General features: G+C 34.5%; 1 protein-coding gene and 1 long non-coding RNA gene across 3 annotated transcripts in view; both read right to left on the bottom strand.

The window, feature by feature from the left end:
• LOC131671027 (protein unc-79 homolog) overlaps positions 1-18,215 on the bottom strand; it is a 446,378-nt gene extending 428,163 nt beyond the window's left edge. The window contains exons 1-4 of the mRNA XM_058947140.1: positions 18,194-18,215; positions 7,095-7,295; positions 4,962-5,411; positions 3,783-4,018 (exon numbers count right to left, since the gene is read on the bottom strand). Coding sequence (XP_058803123.1) covers positions 3,783-4,018; positions 4,962-5,411; positions 7,095-7,290 — 882 coding nt within the window. The 5' untranslated portion in view covers positions 7,291-7,295; positions 18,194-18,215. The remainder of the gene's footprint in view (positions 1-3,782; positions 4,019-4,961; positions 5,412-7,094; positions 7,296-18,193) is intronic.
• On the bottom strand, positions 14,740-16,521 carry LOC131671054 (uncharacterized). Of its 2 annotated transcripts, none has more exons than XR_009302502.1 (6): positions 16,388-16,521; positions 15,989-16,308; positions 15,673-15,913; positions 15,399-15,595; positions 15,196-15,250; positions 14,740-15,123 (listed from the first exon to the last, which is right to left on the bottom strand). It is a non-coding gene; the product is annotated as an uncharacterized LOC131671054 (long non-coding RNA). The 2 variants fall into 2 exon arrangements; XR_009302503.1 differs by having other exon boundaries at positions 15,196-15,246.
• Positions 18,216-27,027: the final 8,812 nt, after the last annotated feature.

Raw genomic sequence — 27,027 nt, 5'->3', positions numbered from 1 at the left:
ATACACAACATTATGACATAAGAGAATTTTTTACATTGTCCTTCTCTATCACAAGGGCTTTAAAAAAATATGAATTCGTTTTTACAAACTTTTTCGGATCAATTATAATACTACTGTGGGCAAAAAGTAAGGTGAATTTTCAATTTAAACTTCGCGGGCTTAACATTTCGAGCTAGTTCTTTTTTTCTTGAGTTGGTAGGACTGCGAATGACATCTGGAACAAATTTCATGTCAATGTCATCATCAGTAATATATTTACGCTTGTGTTTACCAAACGACCAAGAGTGCATGTTTCGATTTTTACAATGTCTGATTTAATTGAGCAAAGAAGTGCCATCAAATTTTGTTTGCGGAATGAAATTTCGGCTGCGGAAACGTTGAGGATGTTGCGGAAGGCCTTTGGTGATTCTACCATGTCGCAGAAAAATGTTTATAAGTGATACAAAGACTTCAAAGAGGGTCGAGAACGTGTTGATGACTTGGAGCGCTCCGGACGACCATCGACGTCAACAGATGACCAACACGTCAATAAAGTGAAGGAATTAGTGCTCGAAAATCGTCGGTTGACTGTTAGAGACCTTACTGATATGATCGGAATATCAGAAGGATCTGTGAAAACAATTTTGAAAGACCATTTGGGCCTACGAAAAGTCAAATCTCGTTTGGTACCGAAAACGCTCAATTTCTTGCAAAAAAGTCGCCGCGTTGATGTGTGTGAAACAATGCTTTCTGACTATCAGGACAAGCTCAAATGCATGATTACGGGAGATGAGACTTGGATTTATGCTTACGACCCTGAAACAACCGACCAATCAAGCGAATATCGTGCTAAAGGCGAGGCCAGACCGAAAAGAACACGTCAAAGTCGTTCAAAAATCAAGGTAATGATGACAGTTTTCTTCGATTTTCGTGGTGTGGTGCACTATGAATTCCTTCCACCCGGCCAAACTGTTAATAAGGAATATTATTTGAGCGTTATGCGTCGTTTGCGTGAAGCAATTCGTCTAAAAAGACCAGAATTATGGGCCAACAACTCTTGGTTTTTGCATCACGATAATGTACCATCTCACACTGCACTCGTTCTTCGTGACCATTTCGCCAAAAATTCGACGCATATCGTTCCGCAACCACCGTATTCGCCTGATTTGGCTCCGTGTGACTTCTGGCTATTTCCAAAACTCAAGAGACCACTCCGGGGAACGCGTTTCGAGTCGATTGAGGAGATAAGAGCTGAATCGAAGAAGGCGCTGATGGCTATACCGGAAAGGGACTATTTGGCATGTTTCGAGGATTGGAAAAAACGTTGGCATAAGTGTATTTTATCGGGAGGGGATTACTTCGAAGGGAATGACATTGATGTAGAAGAATAAATAAAGATTTTTCATTTTACAAACAAATTCACCTTACTTTTTGCCCACAGTAGTAAAACCAATGAAAGTGGGTTTCTGGTGCGATTTTCCATTTTTTTTCTTCAACACTTTTATAGATATAGAATTTCAAGTTCTTGGAGTAGGGTAACCATATTTTGTTCAGTTATTGTACTGGATGTTATAAATCTTTTGAGACTAATCTCACCGTATTAGCATAATCCTACTTAATTATGACAATATCAGTTTGGTTATCTCTATTTCCATTAAAAATGTACCATGCGCATTCCACTTTGACCAAATTAAATGTATGATGACTCATTTTCTTTGTGAACAGCTGTAGAATAAATGTTAGCAAGCCAATAATTAATAGGTCAAATTGGGGCTAAGTAGGCTCAAGCAATAGGGTAAAAAATATGGAAAAGTGAGGGATTTTTTCATATTCCTGTATGTTTTATGGTGCCATTCAGTATGGAGTGAGTTTAACAAAAATCTGCTTGCTAAGAATTATTCTTTGAGTCTACCAGAAGAAAAAGAGCTCCCACAGATCAAACTTGATGAATGTGGTATGCGCATGGGACTTTTTAAAGTTGAGCCGGAAAAATGATTAAAATGCTCACAATATAGGTCCAAAACATGCAAAATAATTCTAAGGGGCATCAAAATTTTTGTTTTTATTTCAACTGATATATGTCCCAAATTTTGTAAGTTTAGGTCCATAAATAAAAAAATCAGAAGTTTCACCAGTAACCCACCTTAAGATCCTTTCAAAGGTTGTAAAATGCAATTACATCCAAGACAAAAAAAAATTAGCTTCGCGTTGATAAGATTGATTTTTATCGACGATTATCAATTAAACTTAACATTAAACGGTAAAGCCGGGTTTCTATGTTAATGTAGACCCCAGTCCATTTCGTGAAAGTAATTATGGGACTTTAGTTAAACTAGATTCGCAAGTCACCTTTTACATTTTTTTCTTAAAAAATACTTTTTGGGAAAAATAAGACGCAAGAAAAAGATGTTTTATTACTTTTCTTTTTTATCGACCGTTAAGGCAACTGAAAAACATTTTGATTTGAGGTTCTTCTCCCAATTGTACTCGTACGAATATTTTCTAGCGTATATGTAGATTATCAAGTTATTATGATACTCCGCGACCCGCTCGTTTTTTTATATAGATGAACATGACCCTTACCAATCAATCCTTCAAAATATCACAAAACCGAAACCCTATAGTTGTATTCTCAGTCAAATTTTGCAATTATTTCCGACCCTAAAAAATTTTTTAAGAATACATTATATACGATTGAAGTACATAAAACATATATATTTTTTAATTATATTCGATTTTATCTCCTTATACCCTTTACGGGATTTTACGGTACCTCACTCACCACCATAGTTTGAGAGACATTTTTCCCGTTCATTTATCCCATGGCTAGAAGCGGTATTTTCACTGAGAAGCATTCGGACTACCAATATGCCCGGGGTAGCCATGAGACCTGTGCCCTCTTCTTGTACGGCTATGTGCTTCCAGACCCCACAGGTTATCGTTCCCTGAATTAAACGTCTAAGAAGTAGAAAAAATTCTTCTGTGGGAAAACCTACGCCAGGAACGATAACCCGGTCGCTTTGGCGGATATAGCGGAGCACAGTATTTTTCCTTGCAAAAAAAGTCCCAGTGACTCACACGGGAATGAGACTCCGGTCTTCTTCACGAAAGTCCGGCGTCCTATCTACTAAGCCACCGACGCGACTAAATACGTAAAATATTAATTTTCTCTGTAAAGGCGTATCTAGCGAACGTCTTATAACAAGAATCGCGGTCGCGATTAGAGTTTACCACCACAATGTGGGAAAATGATCGATTTACGAATGTTGTTCACAGCCTTCAGTCGTGGTTAGAAAATATATCAGAAAGACACAGAATGATAAACACGCCCATGAAGTTGTTTTGGAGGATGTCAAAGCCGTTAAGGTTATGAATGAAAAATTAACAGATGTGGCTGCTCACTATGGGTTTAAAATCCCAGCACTTGTCTACCATTTGAAAAAATATGAAAACTATGATTTTTCAAAAGACATTTCGGTTCAGGAAGTGAAGAAAGAAAATCAAGTTTTTCCTATGTAAAATACTGTACTATAAAAATGAGATTTTTAGTTGAAATACAAGTTACAGCGGGTTTGAACTCGTTCTCACGATGAAAACGAGACGATGAACATAAAAAATTACCTCAAACCACTAAAACTCTAAGAAGAAACTTCGGAACCCGCTAGAAATAGAGCCCTATCGTTACTTTTACAAAATGGACTGTGACCCACATTAAAACCGAAATCGAACTTTTATAAAAAATTTCCTATTATTATAATTATTACGTTAATTGAAGTATATAAGATAACTGGACTAATATTTACCAATTCTTTTCTGAAAGTTGGGTCAGTGCGTATTTTTTCGTTCACGCCATCCATACTCCTTTCTGGAATCTCATCAGTCATTGGAAATATTTTAGACATGCTTTCAATCATATCTTGAGAAGCCACAATTTCTTTGTCTGCAACGCGTATATTTTGACAGCGTTGTAATTTTTTTGACAGATTATCTACTTTGATGCCCAAGGAGTTGAGTTTTGTTACCATTGTCTTTTGCATTTCTGAAACACAAACGATTTCTATCACAGCATGAACATTCCAAATTCATAAATACTGATAACGGGGACGTTTTGAAGGCTAGTTTCATTATGCACAAAACAACATTTGTACGAAGATTTGATGAATTTAAATTATTACAAAACAAAATGGAGTTCTAACTTTTTTCTGAGGAAATACATACATTACAAATCTGAGACTTCTCGGCATAACCGAATACAGTTCTGAGTTATAACTACATTCTAGTATTTAAGAGACCCTCTTCCAAGATATTTAGCGTAGACGAGTGAAACTTTAACCTATGCTCCTAAAAAGTCAGATGCCTAACTCAGTTTAACAGAATATCTCAGTTTTTAATGTTATGCATATATATATATATATATATATATATATATATGCATAACATTAAAACTTAGGGAAATGCCGACTCATTCGATTTTGCCAAAAAGCCACAGTAAATATACTATAAAACATTTTGTCGAAAAGATAATTTTTTTTGTATATTTTGCGGTTTCAACATACTGAACTAGATAGAAAGACGAAGGAGAACTCCTTGTAACTGAGGTAAAATAAACAGTTTTTGGAAAAACTGTATGTTAAAAATCTATTTGACAGATTGTTTTAAAAATTGGGACGATGTAGACAAGTCAGGATGTAGCTCACGAAGACGTAAAACGGCTACCAGTTGTTTTGAGAAAACGGCTTTCAAAGTTTAGAAAAGTAATCCTCACACCGCGTAAGCGCATTCGTTCAATGACCGTAGTACGTAATTGATTCGGAATTTCATTCTGAATTTTTGGGATTTTTTCAAAATGTTTCACTATCAATTTATGCAATAGAAAAAATTGATTTTTTTGGTCCAATTACATGGAGTTCTCCCCTTAAGTATAATTTAAAAAAAAGTAATATAGCGTAGAAAGGTTTTTGTAAGAAAAAAAAATTACAAACCGAAGATCATAGGGAGTGTAATTTCCAGCTCCACTTCGTTATTTGATCCATCTTCTTCTTCTTGACTTGAATCATTCACTACGGAATTACCAGAGGGTCCACCTGTTAAAAATTCTGATCTTGGGAACAGGCTTTTTTGAGCCGGCGAGATGGTTCTTTGTAAATCTACTTGTAAAGATTTCAGAAGGGGCGCATTTTTCACTGAATTTTTAGCAAGGAGGACTTTCTTAGGAGATATTCCTTCTGTGCTCTTGCTGCCGTCAACTGAATTATTAGTTTCCCATGTCTTAGGTGGTTTAACTTTTGTAAATGATGATATAAATTTGGAAGGTGAAGCTGTTATTTTATTTCTAGCCGCTCTAGTTGCTTTAAGTCTTTCCTCATCACTAGCATCAGTTAAATCGTCAAGATTTGGAAATCGAGCTTCCTTTTGAGCATCAACATAATCGTCTGAAAAAATTTTTATACATTTTGTTTTTAATTTGAAAAAATAAATAAATAAAAATGTCGTTTCATGGATTTTATCGCTTGCATATTCTCATTTTTTCTCAATTTCAGATTTTATTTCGTAATTTCGGTTCATTCACAGTAACACGTACGCTAGCGCTTTTTGATGTCAGCGAACCGAATTTCTGCAATATAGTAGATATGTTCAAACGTATCGGTTCGCACAATAACAGCACGCAGGCTATGCAACCGTGCAATCAGGTCACATAAGCAGCGGCTAAGTTAATAATTTTCTGCGTCAAGCACGCGGACACTGCGTCGTGAGCAACACAGCCCGCATAGTGCAAGCGTTGTGCTTGACAACACAATTGCCCGAGAACTTGCGAAGTGGCTAATGACAATGGCTAGCCATGACAACACCCACACCTACATTCTGACTTGGAAACAACAAAGAAAGAATCGTTTTTTAACACTTGGCCGATTCTAGCGCAGTTTTGTGGTTAAACTCACCGCTCACAATATACGTGCTGTATTGCAAATATTACAGTGTCCGTGTGCCTCATGGAGACAAGCCTTAACTTAACAGCTACCTATGTGACCTAAATGCACGGTTGTATGGCATGCGTGTTGGTATTGTACTAAGCCGTGCGCTCAAGATCATCCAGAGCATTGCAAACGATTTTAATTCAATTCATTGATATACATAGTAATGCGCAATATACTGTTACAATTGAGCGAGTATTAAGATTAACGCGCGAATCAGTAACAAAGAAACATATAAATAGAAACTAATAACGCAAAATATCGTTGTCGCAACAGGTGGAAGGTTCGTGAATGATAGGTGAACCCTGTTTGTCCAACTCACATATTTAGTAGCACGACTACCTATCTAAAAATCAAGGGTCGCGGAAGCTAGCCGCATGCGTTTAGGCGCCAAAGCCGGCAACGCTGCGAGCACCGCGACACTCTATACAGTATTATGGTGCTTCAATGCCCCTTCTAAATTCACTTTATTATTTTTTTTCAACTGCGTAGTTATTATGATGTTTCCAATTCGTAAAATCGAAAGATTGGCTTACTACCTATAATCCAAAAAAAGTTTTATTTTGATCCATGCAGTTTTGAGAAAGTTATTTGAGTAAAACCATTTGAAAAATGTTGCATTTTTGTGGTTTCCATAAGATCATATGTTTTTGACCGCTCTATGTGTAGTATACGTCAAATGTCGCGTAGAATATGTCGAACTCTATTATCTTTCATCTGTAAAGTATCTGACTAATAATCTATTCAACTCAATTGAAGATTATGTACGGGAGTCTTTTTAGGGAATCTACTACGCCGATTGAAAAAATTATATGCATACTTATAAACGTTTAAGAATCTTGAACAGTAACTGAAATCTTCCCCCCTCCCACAAACATTTCAAAACATGTAAAAAAGCTGGCATGAGTGTAAGCTCTGAAAGAGACTGTACTCAAAGTAATTTTTTACCTGCAAGCAAATTGTGACTGCATACACGCATGACAGCTTTTTAACATTTTTTTAAATGTTCGTTTCATTACTATCAAAAAGCGCTCGCGTACGTGCTACTGTGAATGAGCCGCTAAAACATCAAAGAACCAATAACTTCACCCAATCCTATTATTCATAGGATGGATCCTATTATTAATAGGGGATACCAATTACCGTTTGACTTGATAAAAGTACAAGAGTAAAGTTCCCAATCGGAATTTCTTGACTCCAAGTTTATGGCAGCAGATTTAACTCGTGCTGAGTCCTTGTATGGAGGCCAATAAACAGATTCTTTATCGTCGGTCAACCAATTGCTTGGTACTACTCGTATCTCACCTTCCTCATCTTTTATGATCGAATACTTCTTCATAATTTCTGGAGATGAAGATTAACTAAGATAATTATTAAATATCACATTTAGGTTCCTTAAATATATTATTTGATCAGAATTATATAGAATGATTCGATTACAAGTTATTGGGTTAGTGTGAAAAACACAGAGTGCATAAGCGATAAAAATAAAAAAAATAGCTATCATTACCTCAACTACTTATTAACCAATAATTCTGTTCAAGAAACTAGTTTCTTCGTTTATAAAAAGCAATATCTGTACGAAATTTCATAATGATTCGATTAAAATAAATTGAGTTATCAAGAAAATGGCAAATAAGGTCTTTTTTTAAGAATGAAAATTTTCCTCACGTTATATGCGATACAATGACTTGAAATCACTTTGACATTTTAATAATGCTATGACACACTGTAAATTAAATGTTACTGAATAGTCGTTTCGATTTTATTCAATTTTTGTATGAAATTTACTTTTCCTACTATACAAGCGAATTAAAAGCATCTAGAGACTTAAAGAGAGAAACTAAAATAACCTAAGATTTTCTGATAAAAAATCTAAGCGTTAAAACGTAGTATGAAAAAAATTAAAAAGAAATATTCATACGTATAATCATGTGACTCTTTCTTTGCACCCATCATTAATTAAAAACACATTAAATGAGTCTTTATACATTAAATTAAAATAACTTTATATACACACAAATATACATACATATTTTCCAAAATATCATATTTTGACTTCTCGGACCTTAAAACATATATCACCTATGATATTTATTGAAAATTTTTTACAATAAAACAAAGCTTCCTCTAACAGGGCGCAATAATAAATGGATTCAGAGGAACATATTTTTATAGTTCAGGTATTTACTTCCCCATTGCATCCCTGAAATAATCCCAGAAAAATGAATGAACGAATATTACGTTATAATTTCGTTTGATTTCTCACCAGAATCAAATAAAATTTACAAATAGATTGGTTCTTGATTACTGCTTTTTAATTATATTTGAAATTATGTTATGAGAAATATTTATTTTTATTTTCGATGTGATATACACAAAAGTATAGATTTGAAATTAAAATTGAAACGTGAAGATAGACATTCTCTTGTATGTTTAAAGTCATATTTTTCAAAATAAAAAATATAATTATTAGTAGTATAAAGATTCCTAATCAAATTCTTACAACTGCCATTATAATAAAAATTTATCAACAAAGAGTGATAACAACAAATATCGGAGCATTCTAACTAAAGTATATACATCATGTACTTAAGTAATACCGTTACATTTCAAATTTGTAATCAAGACTAAAGCAGAATTGCTTAGAGAAAAATTTGCAGTAATTCTTCTAAAATAGCGTTACTTGATATTGTCGCAACACCTTACATTTTCTCGCCTAAGAGAACCTTTCTATATACGCAGAGGCGAAATTTCAGTAGAGACATCTCCCAAATTAGACACAAACCCGATCAGAAACTTAAGAATCTTGATAAGTATGAATTATTGGAAATGTAATAATTTCATTCTTGTAAGGGATTTTAAAAATTTTGCATAGTACTTCTTGACACATCCAATATTCCATATCTTTTGCTTCGCTTACAATGTTAATACCTAATGTCCCACTTGAAAAATTTTCCAAGGTATACAAATCTTTTCTAATTACATGTTTTCTGCCAATAGTATACAAACAGCTACCATTTTTTATAAAATTTAAAACAGTAATTATAGTTCCGTCTTTTAACATGACACAATTATTTCGATCGTCGCATATGTCAATACGACATAATTCAGCGATGTTTAATATTTTATATTGTGTACCGCGAGGACATGTATCGATCAAGATCCCATTATATTGTACTTTCTCTAATTCCAACATTCCTTTTCTTGTATCAAAGCGATATTTTAGTATTTTTACAGATTCGTACTCTGCTATTCGTCTAGTAATTTGTTGCAATGGTTTCTCTCCTTTACGAATAAATTTTTTAATAGAACAAATGTAGCTTTCGAATGGATATGCACTAAAAGATTCTAACGGGCCATACTTTTCCACATCTTTTGTTAAGTGTAACAAACTGTGAACATTGAAACTAACATTATTTTTGCCATAAACTTCTTGAAATGTTTGCAAGAATTGTATAATTAACGACTGAGCGAATTCAATATTACTAGGTTCTGTAATATAAGATTTACTTGAAAGAATTACGATACTCGTATGAAGCAAGAGAAAGTTATGATATACGTCAGATTCCAAAACATCTTTCAGAATAAACGGACCATAATATAATAAAAAATGTCGATATTCCGTAGCTTTCCATTGTTTCCAATAATTTAGAGACCTTGAACGTCTATTAAAATCACTGGGTAAAATATATTTCATATTTTCGAGTCTACTGGAAATTAGTTCAATTTTTTCATGCGACAATCTGCAATGTTTATTTTTCCGGTCTTTGTCACCTATCCAATGTCTTATAAGCTGCCTCATGATACCAAGATGCACTGAATGCATAGAATCAATAGGAACATTGGAAATCAATCCCACATCTGGCAATTTATTCAGAATTGTTTCTCTGTGTTGATAATCACCCAAATAATCTAAATTTTTGAAGTTCAAATCGGTTCTTATGAGTTCATTACAATATCTAAGAAAATTTGTTTGATCAGATATAGGAAAAACCATGGAATTATGATATTCACCTTCTATTAAACATTTACTACAGCTAGAATAACCACTGTGACCCTTTGTACACAGAATGAATGATTTGGCAGGTGCGTCACAAATAAATCCGTAAATTTGCACGTTATATTTTTTGTCTTTATAGTCAAAACCATTTAATATTATTGGTATAATTTCCTCAACAAATTTTGATAAATACACGTTAGGATCTGCAGGCTTCTTAGAACCGTAATAAATGCCTATTACATGTACTGACTTTGAATGAAAATCTTTACAAAGAATTGTCCAAACACCTTTTCCTGATGACGTTCCAGTAATAGGAGCACCGTCGATATTAATCATAAGTTTTATAGTCTCCAACGTACAATTAGTATCAGAATGACTTAAAATGATATTTTGAAGAGCGTTTGTAACCCCAAGATGGCAATAGTGACCGATATCCATAGCATCAATATGTGTAAACTTTGGAGTTTTTAAAAGAGTTCTTGGATCTTTCGGGAATGGAGTATTTGTATATGTGTTAAGTATTGATAATAATGATTTTAAAGCATTATGGCGTATTTGAAAATCTTTTGCCCATTCAGTTATGTCGTTTACGAATTTTTTATTATTCAGTTGAACAGGATTTTCCAATGCCAGATCAAAATCTAAGTCTGTATCACTATCACCATCCGGAATACTTTCAGCTTCGCTGTCACTGTAACGATATATTTCGGAATCAAGAGAACTACAACTACTTTCCGAGTCATATCCATCCATTTCACTCTGAATAATAGTGTCTATATTCGGAATCGATCGATTATGGTCTACATTGTCTAGTTCAACTAAACGAGACTCGGATACACGAGTGTTTACATTTTTCTTTGAGTTTTCCAGGAAAGTTGCATGTAATAAACAAGCTGCGTTCGTAGCTGGTGTCATTTCGTCATCACTTTCAGGAGCAGATGTCTGATTAGACGAAGTAATTTTCGAAACAACATCGTATACATCTAATTTAGTCTGCTTTGCTGCTAACCGGCGAAGTTGTTTAGTTGATTGAGGATTTCGTTGTCGCTTTTTAGGCATCTCCCTGTTTAACGAATTTTTGTATAGACCAAAGTAACAATATTTTGTTTATATCGTTTATTAAAAAAGTTTTTTTCCACTAATTTCACACCTAGGTAAGTCAACCTTGACGGTGATTTGTTTCTATGAAAGTATACGAGGTGTGTTCAAAAAGGAAGGTGACTTTTCAAATTTCACGGGCAACGTATTTTCGATTATCAATTTTTTTGTTTTGTTATGTTGGTACACTCTTCCCGAACATCTGTACCAAGTTTCAAATGTATAGCATTTTTTGTTTGGTTGTGAGAGGCGTAAAGGTTATAAGTGTTTTGCGTGCTCAGCGATTTCTTGCTATCGAAAAAAATGGATCAAAGGATTTGCATCAAATTTTGTGTAAAAAATAAAATAAAGTGCTCTGAAACACTTGAAATGTTGACGGTGGCATACGGTGAAACTGTTCTGAGTAAAAAAAATGTTTACAAGTGGTACAAACTCTTCCAAGATGGCCGGGAAGATGCCAATGACGAGCTTTGCTCTGGACGCCCAAGCACGTCTACAACTGATGAAAACGTTCAAGCAGTGGAGAAAATTGTTCTGGAAAATCGTCGAATCACTATCAGAGAAGTTGCTGAGGATGTTGGTATATCGCTTGGCTCGTGCCATGAGATTTTTTCTAACGTTTTGGGCATGAGATGTGTGTCAGCGAAGTTTGTTCCGATTGCTAAATTTTGACCAAAAGAACCGTCGCATGAGCATCGCTCAAGAACTGTTGAATGACGTCAACGACGACCCAGATTTACTCAAAAGGGTCATAACTGGTGACGAATCATGGGTATATGGTTATGATATCGAAACCAAAGTCCAATCGTCCCAATGGAAGAGCCCAGATGAGCCAAGACCGAAAAAAGCACGCCAAGTTCGATCAAATGTCAAAGTTTTGCTCACTGTTTTCTTCGATTACCATGGCGTGGTGCATCAGGAGTTCTTACCCTATGGACGTACGGTCAATAAACAGTATTATCTTGAAGTTATGCGCCGTTTACGAGAAGCAATACGAAGAAAACGCCCAGAATTGTGGAAAAACTATTCATGGCTTTTGCATCACGATAATGCCCCTGCTCACTCATCTTTGCTTGTGAGACATTTTTTGGCCAAAAACAACACCACAATCATGCCTCACCCATCATATTCACCGGATTTGGCCCCATGTGACTTTTTCTTGTTCCCAAAACTAAAAAGACCTATGAAAGGACGGAGATTTGCACCGATTGAAGAGATAAAGACTGCAGCGCTGGAAGAGCTCCAGGCTATACCGAAAAGTGCTTATGAGAAGTGCTTTGAGGATTGGAAAAACCGTTGGCATAAGTGTATTGTATCTGAGGGGGATTACTTTGAAGGGGATATTTATATTTATCAATACATAAATATTGATAAATAAATAAATACTTTTTCTTAAAAATACAAAGTCACCTTACTTTTTGAACACACCTCGTATATAGAAATTATCGTTTGCGAAGCCCACCAGACTTGTCTAGTTTTTGGTAGTTACCACATAACCTCAAAAATCATAATATTATCTATAACCGCATTCTACTATGCAAGAATAAATTAAAAACAAAAACCTGATATATGTTTTCGAATAGAAATTAGTTTTCTGAACAGTACCAATCACACTTATCGCTTTCAATAACGATGTTTTCAATGTATTTTTTATGTAGAATACGATGACATTATTCGTTCTAGCCTAAAGTCTGTGACGCCGTTGAATCTCCCACCGAAAGAGATTCGCTCAACTATGCTAACTTCTGGACCAAAGCACTGAGCGCGCAAAATCACTTCGGTTCCGAGCACCATCAGATAGTGCAGGAGCACAACCAACGTGCGAGCGACAACACGCGCTAGTCTAGACCTATGACCGTTCGCAAAGTCAGTCGCAACGGATTTCTCATTTCAAGTGATGAACAGCAATGCAAGCCACGAGGCAGTCCTTATAGACTGGCTTATCCATGCATAACTTTTGCTACATTTTACTTATTACAAGTACGTTGTAAGTAGTTCGAGATTATAGTATTAATGAATTCACTCAAATTGACCACAGTCACTTATCCCAAACTAAAGCTTCCAACTTCACATAAACTTCGTTAACTCCAAAATGGTGACTCTGACATACGCGCGCGCATCGCTAAGGTCTTGCACGGCGTGCTCAGAATTTTTAGCATTACGAGTGCGCGAATAGTTTTTTCTCATTGTGAAGTGCTGCGACTTTCAGTGAAACCAGTGATCTATTCGTGTGGGATGTGACTCTTGGTAGTTTCTGAACAATTTCGCTCGCGGTACATGTAACTGCCGCCTCGAACGTGAGGGCACGCTAGCTCCATCATTCCGTTAAAGCAAAGCGCCGCGCCTCTCGGGTGCGGATTCTAGTAACGCATCCGAGCGTACCATCATCTCTCGCTCTCCGTCTCCATCAACAGGGGGCAACTCTCGTCCTTCCATAGCATACTATCTGCAGCAGTCCTGGCGCGATCTAAGACGCTTTACCGGAACGATAAACTACTTCCGAGCATTGATTCCACACGCTACCAAGCTAAAGGATCCCTTCATAAACTACCTCCATGATGCCAAGAAAAACGATAAGCGACCGATCAAATGGACAACGTAGGCCACTGAAACCTTCGAGGACTGCCAAAGAAAGCCTTGTCAAGGCCACGATAGCCTGTTTCCACGCACCCAACGCACCACTCAGGCTCAATACAGACGGCTCTTCCACAGCCATCGGAGCATTGCTGGAGCAACTGAAAAACTCCGTATGACAGAGAACTGCTGGAAATTTTCGCTGCAATAAAGCATTTCTAGCACATTCTCGATAGACGAGAATCCGTCATGCGCACTTATAACAAACTGCTCATCAATTTTCTTGACCAACTGCCAGACAAAGCATCGCACCGAAAGCTCGATCAACTCGATTACGTCAACAATTCCTGCCAAAATTATCGAAAAACGAGTGTCATATTTGGATTCAACGGCTTAAAATACATAAGAACAACTAAGAGGCAATAGAGAGCGCATTGGCAATGTTTGATTTTTTGCCAGTCAGCCAAAATGTGATATGATAATATATTGTTTTTTTCATATTGAAATTTAAGAAAAATTTTGTCTAGAGCTAAGAACATTTGTATCAATTTTAACATCCGATCAATAACAAAACAAAACCAGGGGATCATAAGGAAATACAATTGAACAATAGCAATCAATAAACTCAATTTTACATGGACATCAAGCAATATTTTCTAATTTTAGAGTAGGACTACATTTATTCGAAGTGAAAAAGTAGTGCCCAAATTTTATGTTGATAGTAGTGATGAGAATCCGATGACGCTACAAATCATTTTCATGAAGTCGAGACGAATCTAAATCGTTTGTACGTCCGCAGTTAGCTGTTCTATTTCTCGTTCCAGTTTCAGTGATACATTTTTAAAAAAAGATTCCGCGAAAACATTTTTATTGAAAAGCTGTAAATGCTGTTCGAATAGATAATTTTGTAAATTAATTAATTATATTGGTATACTATACTAAAATAATTAATATTATATTCAATGCTATGCAGATCAGAATTTTCAATTATAACACACTAGAGCGAATTCACTCTTTTGAAACACAGTGATTATATTAGATGTATCATAGTTCATCTAACTCAACTATTCATTAATTTCAACTAATAGTGGTATGTATTTATATATTATTGATAGTAAAAATTAACTAACAACAATTAATTCTGCTATATTAATAGCAGAATTATATAAGCAGCTTTGATAATTAAAATATATATCTTGATTGATATTATACAATTCAAAAATATTAAAGAAATACAGTATACCCTAAATATAAGAAGTTATATAAATCAGTTTTAATCATTCGGATACAACACCATTGATAATCATGTCATTGTAAGCCCAGCCTGTGGATGCATCACTTATTTAAAGCATTGAAGTCTTACATCAGCTATAACATTCCAATCTTCTGGTAGTTCTACTTTAAATCTTTTCAAAATATATCAACAACTTCTTTAAAATGAAGATATTTTTTAGTTTCATCGAAGCAGATTAATAATTTATATTTCTCATCTGACTCCTGTAAAAGAAGTATATATTCAGTAATAATTGCAAAATCTTTCATTTATTTTATGACAATTTACACTTTTACCGTTATCAAATTATCCATGAATATCGTACAAACCATCAATGAAGAAAGATACTTTCTTGTAAATAATAATAAATATTTAATATCTACTAATACATAAATATTCATGCAATGCAATATATAGTTCAATCTATCACAGTAATTCAAAGAATAAAATAATAGTTCTAAATTCCAAGAAATAAACTGAAGTAATATGTGTTCATTACCTGTCCTGGGCAATTAATCAAAAGGTAGTGATTTTTGAAATTAAAAACTTTTCTAATCAACCATCCAATATTTTTCTCTAAAAACTCAATACAATAAGCTCCATTAGTTTGCAAGCTTCTGTACTATCCAGACCAAATATCATATAAATACTATAATAAAAGACAATGGTCTTTTACATTTTGTAATTCTGTATGGCCTTTAAAATCAAAAACATTTAATCTTTATTGCAATAATCAACTGCACATGATTCAGATATTTTTTCAGAGTTTTTACCTAAAATTGCATATTTTTTCTTGTGAGAATAGCAAATTAACATTCTCCCTTGTACTCTACTATATGCAGCTGCTTTTGTAAATGATCCAATACATGTGCATGAATTTTCCACAAAATTAGATGTGAAAGATTCTAATTCATTGGTCCATATTCAGAAAACAATAGCCTAAAGTGATCCACTTTGTATACAATTACTGAAGACCGTACTGATGATTTTATAATCTTTGAACAAAGCTATTACCTAAAATAAAAAAACGAATTCTACTGTATTTATCAACTTTATCTAGAAGTTATAGCGATTAATTTATAAAACTACCTCCTTCAGATATTGGCTGTTTAATATCGGCATGATAAACTCTGACAGCATACCAACTCGAATCTGCAGCCCAGACAACTTTAAAAGCCTGTCCAAAAGCGTTGTTTCTCAAGCCTATAAATGTATAAATCATAAACTATCATCAAAAACTACGATGAAACTTCCTTTAGGATTGTGATGAATTGTTCGTGGTTAGATTTCACAAACACCCATGTCTTTGACAGTTAATGGCAACTTTTCACCTTCCTGAGCTTCTTCTCCAAGTACTTTCAAATTGACCTGCTGAATTTCACTGTGTTTTGCCCATACAATTTTACCACCTATATACATAAAAAATTTTCTAAGCGTAATGATCTTTACAATGAAACATGAAAGTTATTGCATATGTGATAAGTTTACCAAGAGAATCCATAGACACAGCTGGTTCCTCACAAACAACTTTTAGCATTACACTAACTTCATTGTAACCAATAGCTACATTATTAGAACCTTTTGTAGATGTAGGGAAAAACTTGGCACAGCCAAGAATTTTCCCAATTCCAAAGTATTATAAGGATGTCATTAATTTTAAAAATTATTAAATAATTCAAGATATATGATATTTGAATTATCAAAGCTGCTTATATAATTCTGCTATTAATATAGCAGAAATAATTATTATTATTTAATTTTTACTATCAATAATATATAAATACATACCACTATTAGTTAAAATGAATAGTTGAGTTAGATGAACTATGATACATCTAATATAATCACTGGTTGATAGACTAAAAAAATTATTTCTAACCTAATAATAAGTTTATGCTTGCTTAGAATGCTGAATGAACTGAACTGAGCTGAAATACTTATTGCACTGGGGGGTTTCGTCTATAACTCAATTAAAAATTATCTTTCCCATAACAAAACTATATTTATGATGAGCAAATTTTTAGTTATTCTTTGGATATCGATGGAATCATTTTTGATGTTATGATATTTTCTATCACCCAATATCATGGTTGTTTTTTCATCATTTAAGCACAGTTCAGTTGACTACAAAAAATAACTAACAATTTGCTCATCATGAATATAAGTTTGTGTTATGCCAAACATAATTTTTAATTGAGTTACAGACAGAGCCAAGTGCAATAATTAAAGTACTCTTTAGAGACTTGAGCTTGCCTTAATTTTGGAAGGTCGAGATTTCATAAAATTAAAACTTTAATAAAATAAATAATTAATAGATATTACTTTCTTCTTTTTTTGGATAATTGCTGTCTTTTGCATTTATGGATTTGAGTAACAGCAGCTATTGGTCGATTATCTTAAGATTTGGGCAAGAATTTTGAACCTCGACTAAACTCTGTCCTACTTTAGACATAGCCTTTTTATTAACTTTATTGAATTGAAATATTGAATTTTATTAATAATTACAAAAAAATTAATTCCTGTTGCTAAACATATTTTTGAAAATCCAAGCTATAGCTTTTATTGGAAAAAATATAATAATTTTAAAAATCAAACCAGATCATCAACACAGACAAATGCTAGAATTGTTATAAAAACTAATAAATATATTATTGACAACAAATGAGAAGATGTTCGATCTCAGAATATAATAGTTTACATCATTTCATAAATTGATGTGACTTAAAAATTTTAATTGATTCTTATCTACAAAAGTAGTTTGTAAAATCCTGTTATATCTCTATCCTCCACCAGTGATTGTACTCCAACTATTTGAGTTTATGTATTGTCATAGCGTTACTAAGATTTGTTCTACTGATCTAGAGATGGGGTATTTATACTTTTGTTCAATTAATTTCAATCAATGAATTGTTTAGTTTTTGAAAAATTGATAATATAGTTTTGATAAAAATTTTTAGTTGACATGACAATTTTTATTAATATTTAAATTTCAAGAACTATATTCATGTGGAATGTTGCAAAGGTTCACTAGGTACTTGTTCTAAACTCAACATCCCATAATTTTTTAAATGGTACAAGAGGAGAAAGTTATACATACATCATGACTGGACCTACAATTTAATGAGGAATTCAAATCAAGATAATAAACAATTGAAAATTTCATATCTGAAAATCCTTATATGCCTGGGGCTAGACCCCACAACTTTTTTTTGCACAGAAGCATTAATTTTTACCCAATAAACCACCATGAATTAATTTAATTAGAAAATATAAGTTAACTGTTAGATACTACACTTGTGACACCAACTTTAGCTACTTTTTGACCTAGCCACATATACATCTATTTTAAATAAACTAATTTGTTTTGAACAATGAAAAGAATTTGTGCTTGGTTTTAAACCATTACTTTATTACTTATGATTTCCAAAAATTTGTCAATTTAGTATATTCAAAAAGTATAATTTACATAACTTCAAAAAAATACTTGCTAATTGTTTGAGACCTTGCAGCAAACAATCTTACAGTGACAGCTAAGGATTAAGAAATGTGTCATTCAATTGATATTTGATACATATCGTAAAAAATTATAATTCATATTTTTAAATAAACAAATTTCCTGAAGAGGCTTAGAATCTGTTGTCAAAACATTAAAAAACATGTAGACCAATATATGAATTCAATTTTAATTATAGGTCAACCCTCAAAAATCAATAAAGCATTTTTAGGTAATTATAATTTGATAAATCGAATTTTACAAAACATTAGATTTATATTCAATTTTCAAATATATAAGAAAACTGCTAATTTTGTTATAAGACTTAAAATAATCCACCAAGATCTGATCAATTGCAACAGTTGTTGATTATAATTTTAAACACACTTAAAAAGATAAAGTTCAAATAAACTTCACATAAGGTCAAATAGTAACATTTAAACAACTAAACTGAATAAACATAATATAAATTAAAAATATAATATAGATAATTGATAATTTTATATTCAGTCTGGTTAAAATAAAATTTATGTGTGAACGCGTGGTCGTAACCTTTCTAAAACACAAATTTCGCTGATGCACATTAAATAATATGTAACTTACATAAATAATATAACTTACCTGATGATTCAAAAGAATGATAGTAGCTGGTTTTTTTATTATTCAATAATCACGTATTGATAAATACTTTTAATGTGCCTCGTGTAGATGTCCCCCGTCAGTGTCAGTACAAACGACGGAATGACAGTTTGCAGTGAGAAGTAAAGTTTGGACTACAAAAGTGACCGAGCAATGGCGCTGGCGACGTGTTTCGAATAATATTTCAGCTATATTTTTTTGGAAATATTCCATGCCGGTATTCAGCAATCGTTCCGAAATATTTCTTAAAAAGATTGTAAACAAGCGAAATCTATCTCGAACTGAAACCTCTCACAAACCTTTCTGAAAGATTGCAGAGAAATGTTTCACTCAATATTGCAGAAATATTTTAAAACACTTATTAGGCATGTTCCGAGTAATATTTCAACGAGTTTTTTGGAAATATTCCATGCCAGTATCCAGCAATCTTTCGGAAATGTTTCTCGAAAGATTGCAAAAATGTAAAATTCAATCTCGAACTGAAACCTCTCAGAAACCTTTCTGAAAGATTGCAGAGAAATGTTTCACTCAATATTGCAGAAATATTTTAAAACACTTATTAGGCACGGTTCGAGTAATATTTCACCGAGTTTTTTTGGAAATATTCCATGCCAGTATCCAGCAATCTTTCGGAAATGTTTCTCGAAAGATTGCAAAAATGTAAAATTCAATCTCGAACTGAAACCTCTCAGAAACCTTTCTGAAAGATTGCAGAGAAATGTTTCACTCAATATTGCAGAAATATTTTAAAACACTTATTAGGCACGGTTCGAGTAATATTTCACCGAGTTTTTTTGGAAATATTCCATGCCAGTATCCAGCAATCTTTCGGAAATGTTTCTCGAAAGATTGCAAAAATGTAAAATTCAATCTCGAACCGAAACCTCTCAGAAACCTTTCTGAAAGATTGCAGAGAAATGTTTCACTCAATATTGCAGAAATATTTTAAAACACTTATTAGGCACGGTTCGAGTAATATTTCACCGAGTTTTTTTGGAAATATTCCATGCCAGTATCCAGCAATCTTTCGGAAATGTTTCTCGAAAGATTGCAAAAATGTAAAATTCAATCTCGAACCGAAACCTCTCAGAAACCTTTCTGAAAGATTGCAGAGAAATGTTTCACTCAATATTGCAGAAATATTTTAAAACACTTATTAGGCACGGTTCGAGTAATATTTCACCGAGTTTTTTTGGAAATATTCCATGCCAGTATCCAGCAATCTTTCCGAAATGTTTCTCGAAAGATTGCAAAAATGTAAAATTCAATCTCGAACCGAAACCTCTCAGAAACCTTTCTGAAAGATTGCAGAGAAATGTTTCACTCAATATTGCAGAAATATTTTAAAACACTTATTAGGCATGTTCCGAGTAATATTTCACCGAGTTTTTTTGGAAATATTCCATGCCAGTATCCAGCAATCTTTCGGAAATATTTCCTGAAATATTGCGTGAAAGCAAAATATTATATTCCATGGAAATATTTCAAAAATATTTTCGAAATCTTGCGGTGAAACATTTTTTAATAACTTTCAGTAACATTTCGGAAATTATTTCCTCCATATTTCGAGATATATTTCAGTGATATTATTAATAAATATTTTATGAAATAATTGCTCAATCTTTCAGAAATATTTCATGAAATATTTCATGAGAGCTTCAGAAAAATATTTCATAATATATTTCAACGATCTTGCTGAAACATAATTTTGAAAGATTTCATAGAAATATTTCGAAATATTTTTACAATATTTAGGAAACGTTTTTTAAATATTTCTTTGAAATATTTCTTGAAAGATTCGTTTGAAATATTTCATGCTGTGTGGGCTGACAGATGACTGAGCAGACGAAGTGATGCGACGTAACGAGATACAGAGGAACGACACGAACGGACGAACACAGACAGAACCTCCAGTCAGAAGTAATATCAATATAGTCCCTGGCTAGGGAGAAGGACACCAAGGAGAGGGCGGTTTAGTGGGTAGGCCTATTTTTTTCGGGGAGTCCCACATTACCCCTTAGTCAGAAAGACTAAGGGGAATCCGCAAAAAGGATTCCGCAACTCCTTGTAAAAAAAAAAAAAAAAATAATAATAATAATAATAATAATGATAATAATAATCCAATACCCAAGATAAACAAAAGTTCAATTATCAAGGTAGTTTTTGATTTATTCTTTACATGTGTTCGTGCCACATTTAGTAACGTGAACCAAACTAACCAATATATGCAAAGAGGGAGTGTCCAGTCTATCTAGGCAAGGTGAGAATGCTGAGCCGATCAAGACGAGACGTTGGCTACCCAGCCATTGAAGGCAAGGTATTAATTACCCAGCAAATTAAAGCAAGGTGGGAATGCTCAGCCAATGAAGACGAGGTATTGATTATTCAACCATATAAGGCAAGGTGGGAATGCCTAGCCAATGAAGGCGAGGTATTGATTACCCAGCAAATTAAGGCAAGGTGGGAATGCCCAGCCAATGAAGACAATACGACGACTACAGATAGAGTTATGGTCAAGGTTGTAACACAAACATTTATTTCATAAAATGTTCAAATTTATGCAGTGTTGAATTCTACTAAATTTTCAACTGTGGACAACAAAACGTAACGCAGAATAGCTCTACAAGCTTGTATGATGCGTTGCATCATATCTTGCCGTGTTGTTGGTTGCTGTGCATAAACAACACTTTTCAAATAGCCCCATAAAAAGAAATCTGAACTTGTTAGATCTGGTGATCTTGGACACCACTCAGTAATGTCATTACCAATGCTCATCCATCGTCTTCGGTATCGTTGGTTCAAGTGACGAACTATTAGTGAGCCATGACACGGTGCACCGTCCTGTTGAAGCCATAATCGTCGTCTTGTTTCCCAGTCCACATCTTCCATTAATTCTGGTAATTCATTCTGCAGGAAATTAGGATATGCTGCGCCGTTGACATTCCCATCAAAAAATAAGGTCCTATCAGATAACCATTTATTATACCGCACCAAACTATGAGGCTCCATCTATGCTGATTATCAACGTAACGTACCCAATGAGGGTTCTGGATAGACCAATAATGACTATTATGGCGAATGAGTTGCCCATTACTATAAAATGTAGCTTCGTCCGAAAACATTACGTATCTCAAAAATACTGGATCTTCACGAATCTTTGCTTGCCTAATTACAGAATTCGAGTCTGCGGCGAAGATCATCTGGCATCAAAGCTTGAGTCAAAGTTGTGTGATGCGGATGAAATCTATGAAGCCGCAAAATTCTACCGGCTGTTGTTCTTGAGATTTCAGTACGTCTCTGAATTTTACGCAAAGAGATATGATGATCCAAATCAACCATTGCCAAAACAACGAGAATTCGTGGTCAACGTCTCTCTTTTCGTTCAATGATTCGGATTTTCACGTGATTTGGGTACCGAAATCTCCCCGGGTAATTTTGACGGTAATATCTTGCTGGAGCACGATAGTGGCCTTCACATGCCCCGAGGGATAACAGAATGTCAACAATTTCGTTTCTCGAATAATCTGGCATATTTGGCCCTTTTGAGTCGCTAGACACTAAGAAATTTCCACGTGAACGATCCTGAGAAGGACTGTTCACGAGTCACCAATTTCATAAATAATACTCAAGAAGTATTATTTTCCGATTTAGTTGAAACTCTGTAGGCTTGTCCGGAATCACACCAGAAAAGAGAAAAAAATAATTTGTTTTCCTACAAAAGTATTTTCAAAAATTGATTTTTCGGGAAAAAATATGAAAGAAACGTACGTAACGTTTATTTGTCAAACTTTAAATGATTACCTTTCGATAATTTGTTTAAATAACTTTTGATAAATAATTGTAAATGGCAAAAGAAACACACGGGAATTCTTTTTCGATTTACCTACGATTGGCATAGTTAGTTTGGCGCTATCTTGCTCAGGTTTGACAAGGGCCTTAATGGATTAAAACAATGTGGGAGTGACAGTTTAACTTTCTTTCCAAATCGGAAATAAAAAAATTAGGTCTTTTGAGTAGCTGACTTGATAGCCAGCCAAGTTAGGCGAACTTGTTAATAATAACGGAAGCTTATTTTCCATTTTTTATCCATTTTTCAAGACTTTATTTAAGGATTCATTCAAGATTGATTGAAGAATACGTATAATTTAATTTAATTTAATTAATGAAAGCTTATTTTCCATTTTTTAGCTTAGGCGCCGTGTAAACTTCCTAATTGTTGACATTCTGTTATCTCTCAGGACGTATTCGAGGTGACGTCTCTTTCTTCGTTCAATGATTCGAATTCTCACGTGGTTTGGATACCGAAGCCTCCCTCGGCAATTTTGACGGTCAAGGCCGATATCGTGCTGCAGCAAGATATTATCGTCCAGTTATATATATATACCGTATACATATATATATACAGTTATATATACGTCCAGTTACCCCTCAGGCTGGGGGGGGGCAAGATATTACCAGCAAGTTATTGGGTTAGTACAATTAATCTTTCCCTTGCCCGATCATCCCTGTGCATAGATGAAGAAAATGATAAATTTGACCCCTACATGACCTTACGCGGGGGGGGGGGAGGGGGGGGGGGGGGGAGAGTTAACCACAGCCCACATATAATACCTTATCTGAACGTAGATTTTCTTGCTCCTTCCGCATCCTATTCAAAAAATGACACTGACTTTCAAATGACCTCAAAAATAAGTCTAAAAGTTAAATCCGATTTCTAGGAAAGGTATCCCTCATTGTCCCAAACAACTTTTGTCTGAACAATTTTTTTGTAGAACACCAACCGTAGCAAATTTCAGAGTTGTTCCTTTAAAATGGGACGCCCTGCATATACACTGATGATTATATATATATTTTTTTGTTGTAACGTGGTATTCTATTTAATATTTCATCACATAGAAAGTGACAAAATTTAATTATTTGCAACCAGGCAATAAATATCGTTATTTTAAAATTAAGTCGTATCGGAGCATTATGTCTTTGAATTTTACAAGACGAACTTACTTACGTCGTTTTTCTAGCTTCAACGGGTTCTTGTTAGGCAATTGTTGCTAAATATTAAATACAGGGAGAAATTAATCAAGATAAGGTCTAAGTTATCGTTGGGTGTGATAGAAAATATCAATAACGAAATTTATTACAATAATTTAAATCAAACAAATACAAAATAATGATCATATACGAGGTCTGTCCGGAAAGTATCGGGCCTACCTTTATATTTTCGTGCTAGCGTTATTCTTTATCATCTAGTGGATGGCATCCTTCAAAGTAATCCCTACTTGATTGAATAACACGGTTCCATCGATGTTTCCACTTTTCAAAACAGTCCTGGAACTCACTTTTAGGGATAGCCTTAAGTACACTCGTGGCATTGTTTTCAACCGTTGTTTTGTCATCGAACCGGTGTCCTTTGAGTGGTTTTTTTAGTTTTGAAAACAGCCAAAAGTCACAAGGGGCTATGTCGGGACTGTATGGAGGTTGTCGAAGCAATGCGATAATTTTTGGTGTCCCAAGGTCTTCTTCTAGTTTTCGCGCAATCATGCAACGATCTTGTTCGATTGCAAGTCGCACCCGCTCAATATTATCTGCGGTTTTTGTCGTCAAAGGTCGGTCGAAACGAGAATCACTATCGACAGAAGTGCGACCATCCTTGAACCGTTTATATCACTCTTTTATTCGTGTTTTGCTCATACACTCGCTTCCGAAGGCCTTTTGCATCATTTCAATAGTTTTCGAACTCGTTTTTCCGAGTTAAAAGCAAAATTTGATGCAAATTCGTTGATCTTATTTTTCAGTCATTTTTGACAATATCAAAATCCGACGAACGCGAACAAGGCACTGTAAAAAAAGACACGCTGCGCATGAACTATACGTCCGGCAGATGTCAGTGAGTAACCAATAGATTCGTTAGGCTTTACTGTTGACGTTTCTGTCCCGTAGAGGTCGCTCGAACACTATGGCGCGAAGATTTAAACGTAGGCCCGATACTTTCCGGACAGACCTCGTATGTATCCTGAAACGCAAGTATAAAATTTAGACGCTACCGTGTACACGGCAAACTTCATGAAACTTATACTCGGTAACGAAAACAAAATAAAATGAAATTGACTCAGGAAAGAAACAAAGTAATTCACATAACATATTTTATAGTATAGAAGGTAGCGCAGATTGCTCTCTTACTAAAGGTTTGGCGAATCTTACGACAAGCCGATGGATAAATTAGATAATGGACAAAGCTTCAGATTTTCCAGGAGCAAATTAAGAGTGCAAATCAAAGACAAATGATAGGCGAAAGTAGATAATTTCGCTTAACTGCGATCTCTCGTCGTCACTTTAGCACAAGTGCTACCGGTGACTGGACCGCTCAATAATTTATAAATTCAGATTAGGTCTTGGTGGCAAATTATTAAGAAACAACCATGGACTTATCATCGAAATGTGTACATTCGAGTGACAAAGACTAAGCGAGAAGCGCAATTCAGCAAGGCCGTGCGGGCAGAGACATCCGTATTCCACAGTAAAAATAATTTCTTAATACTTTTAAAACTTATATTTTTACTGATTGACCCACGACATATATATAAACTTATTTTTTACAATAAATTTTCTTTTAGATCATGCTGAGATTATCATACTGACGTACATATCTCTAGAAAATCCTGTTCTTTATCCACCATTAATTTTATTTGATAGTTTGGAACAAATTATTGTTTTTCAATAATAATTTTAATCAATTCTTCAGCATTAGCCCTTATGATAAACTTCTTAAATTTAGACTGACTTCCTTCTACGTTAAACTCAAAAATATCAGTCTTGTAAATATCTAGTAATAATAACACACATTTTTTACCTGCCCCGTATTTGATGAAATTTACAAACCTTGTGGCGGGGAATTTCGGGGGATCTTAGCCACTCTCAAAGCTCTTCCACCATAAGGCCTGATTGGCCTTTTTTCCCCGATTAATTATTATGGCGCCAGACCGCCGTATCTGATTAGGGCGATCATCGGGGATAGGGCCAAGATGTCGCAACGTATCCCTGTTTGCTCACAGTGCGACTGCGCAGAGTGGACTGGTGTACGTTGACCTGCGATTTCCTTTGATTCAGGCCGTTAGTATCCTTCCGTCCTCTCGTATCCGTAAAATGCCGGCAGCTCAGGTTGTGACTTTTTACCTCAGGTCGGAGATTCGTTCGAACTCGCGCGTATGTTACCTAACGTCGAAACCGAAAATGGCGAACAAGTACTTATCCCCTAGTTCACTATCTAAATCCTGTTACTCTCTCCTAGTACTCACGACAAATTTGAAGAACGCCGAAAAGGTCAGCGCGACTTAACTGAGATTAAAATTCTCTCCGTTTGATCTTAACAATTGCTCAATTAAAAAAAAATGGCGAAATGATCAGCGCGACGTAATTGAAGCACTAAAATACCTTTCGATTAGATCTAGCACTCAGGTTAAATTCGACTAAACGGGCAAATGGTTAGCACGACTTAACTCAAGCACTAATTTTCTTCCGATTAATCCAATAACTCACGTTTAATTCGAATAATGACGAAAGGTCAGCGCGGATTAACGCAAGCACTAATATTTTTCCTATTTAATACAATCACTCACGTTAAATTCGAATAAACGGCGAAAGGTCAGCGCGGATTAACGCAAGCACTAATATTTTTCCCATTTAATACAATCACTCACGTTAAATTCGAATAAACGGCGAAAGGTCAGCGCAGATTAACTCAAGCACTAATATTTTTCCCGTTTAATCCTATCACTCACGTTTAATTCGAATTACGGCGAATGGTCAGCGCGAATGAACTAAATCACTAATATTCTTTTCGCTCAATTCTAGCGCTCACGTTAAATTCGGATAACGGCGAATGGTCAGCGCAAATTATTTAAAACACTGATATTCTGTAGGCTTAATTCTAGCACTCACGTTTCATTCGGGGAGATAACGAAAGGTTAGCGCGAACTATCTAAAGCACTGATATTCTTTT

The sequence above is a fragment of the Phymastichus coffea genome, unplaced genomic scaffold (assembly GCF_024137745.1).
Source record: "Phymastichus coffea isolate CEN01 unplaced genomic scaffold, Cenicafe_Pcof_1.1 PCOF00009, whole genome shotgun sequence".
Classification (NCBI taxonomy): domain Eukaryota; kingdom Metazoa; phylum Arthropoda; class Insecta; order Hymenoptera; family Eulophidae; genus Phymastichus; species Phymastichus coffea.
This window is presented reverse-complemented; position numbering and strand designations above follow the sequence as displayed.